The sequence below is a fragment of the Pseudomyrmex gracilis genome, unplaced genomic scaffold, assembly GCF_002006095.1.
Source record: "Pseudomyrmex gracilis isolate BER0280 unplaced genomic scaffold, ASM200609v1 scaffold_1343, whole genome shotgun sequence".
Taxonomy (NCBI): Eukaryota; Metazoa; Arthropoda; class Insecta; order Hymenoptera; family Formicidae; genus Pseudomyrmex; species Pseudomyrmex gracilis.
In genome coordinates, this window is record NW_018021927.1 from 17,407 (window position 1) to 18,532 (window position 1,126).

Genomic DNA, 1,126 nt, shown 5'->3' on the forward strand with positions numbered 1-1,126 from the left:
GTACACGCAAAACTTTAAATGCGTTTTTCTCGCGAATGCTTGAGAAGCGCGTCGTAATATTTTACGACGAATTAGTGGGAGGGTAGACCTACAATGTATATAAATTTCAGCCGAATCGGAGGGGACAATGTCTGGTGCTCCCCTTGTTAGCTTGCAAAGGAGTAATCTGACTTTCGACGCATCATCCAAGTTCTGCGCATCTTTGGAAAACAAACCCCTGTAGCGGTCGAACCAGGCGTCAAAAGTTGATCCGCTCTCCGGATCATAATGAAATTCAGAAATGGAGTTTGCCAAGGAGTCCTTCGCCTGAATATTCTGAGAAGCCGAGGAAGTCAAGAAAAGCGTAGACAGCTGTTTCACAAGATCTTGCTGCTGCGTGTAGTAAATTTCCTGCTGCTTCCGATGCTGTTCCAACAAAGCTTCGCGCAAGGCCTCCATACATGAAATTCAACAATCCTCGTCGCCAAATGTTGTTTCTTGACACGCACAAAGAAACTAACTAACTTGTATGAATTGATTTAATAAATTGCATTTATTGTTAAACACAGAAAGAGTTACTTGACTACATGAGTTTACATGGAAGAATGAATAAATGAATGAAAGAATAAAAATCGTCTCAATCAAAAGAATGTTTGTTTGTATGAAAATATCACCGATAGCCGTTACTATGTAAACTGTTGTGGTTTATATCGATTCATAATGTGTCGTATATTGATACATTATATCGATATGCAACAATTATCGTAACGTGTGAGCGGTCACTTCCTCCCCGTGAAAACTTAACTTTGTCACCGACGGCCGTAGGGACGCGAAAGACAACACCGGAGGAGCGACCAACCAGAGAAGAGAAGGCGAACGCCGGTTCCGGAACCTAAAAATTCGGACATTTCCGCAAGTGACACAAATCCGTGAACGGACCTTAATGGACCCGTGTAGAGACTTTAAAACGCAGTTGGCGTAGCGCGAAAAGCGCCAAAGTCAAGCGTAGCACTAAGTTTAGTTTTAGTTACTTTTCTGTAAAAAAGAACGCACCCTTAAGGTGGCGGCTTTAAGTTTTAGTGATTTTTAGTTATAAGAGCGCAAACGCGTTAAAAATCATTTGTTTTTGTTTCACAGGTTGATATTA

The 1,126-nt window shown here is 41.5% G+C and overlaps 1 protein-coding gene across 1 annotated transcript in view; it reads right to left on the reverse strand.

The window, feature by feature from the left end:
* LOC109862079 (uncharacterized protein K02A2.6-like) overlaps positions 1 to 438 on the reverse strand; it is a 4,115-nt gene extending 3,677 nt beyond the window's left edge. Inside the window, exon 1 of the mRNA XM_020441978.1 lies at positions 172 to 438. Within this exon, the coding sequence (XP_020297567.1) occupies positions 172 to 438 (267 nt within the window). The remainder of the gene's footprint in view (positions 1 to 171) is intronic.
* Positions 439 to 1,126: the final 688 nt, after the last annotated feature.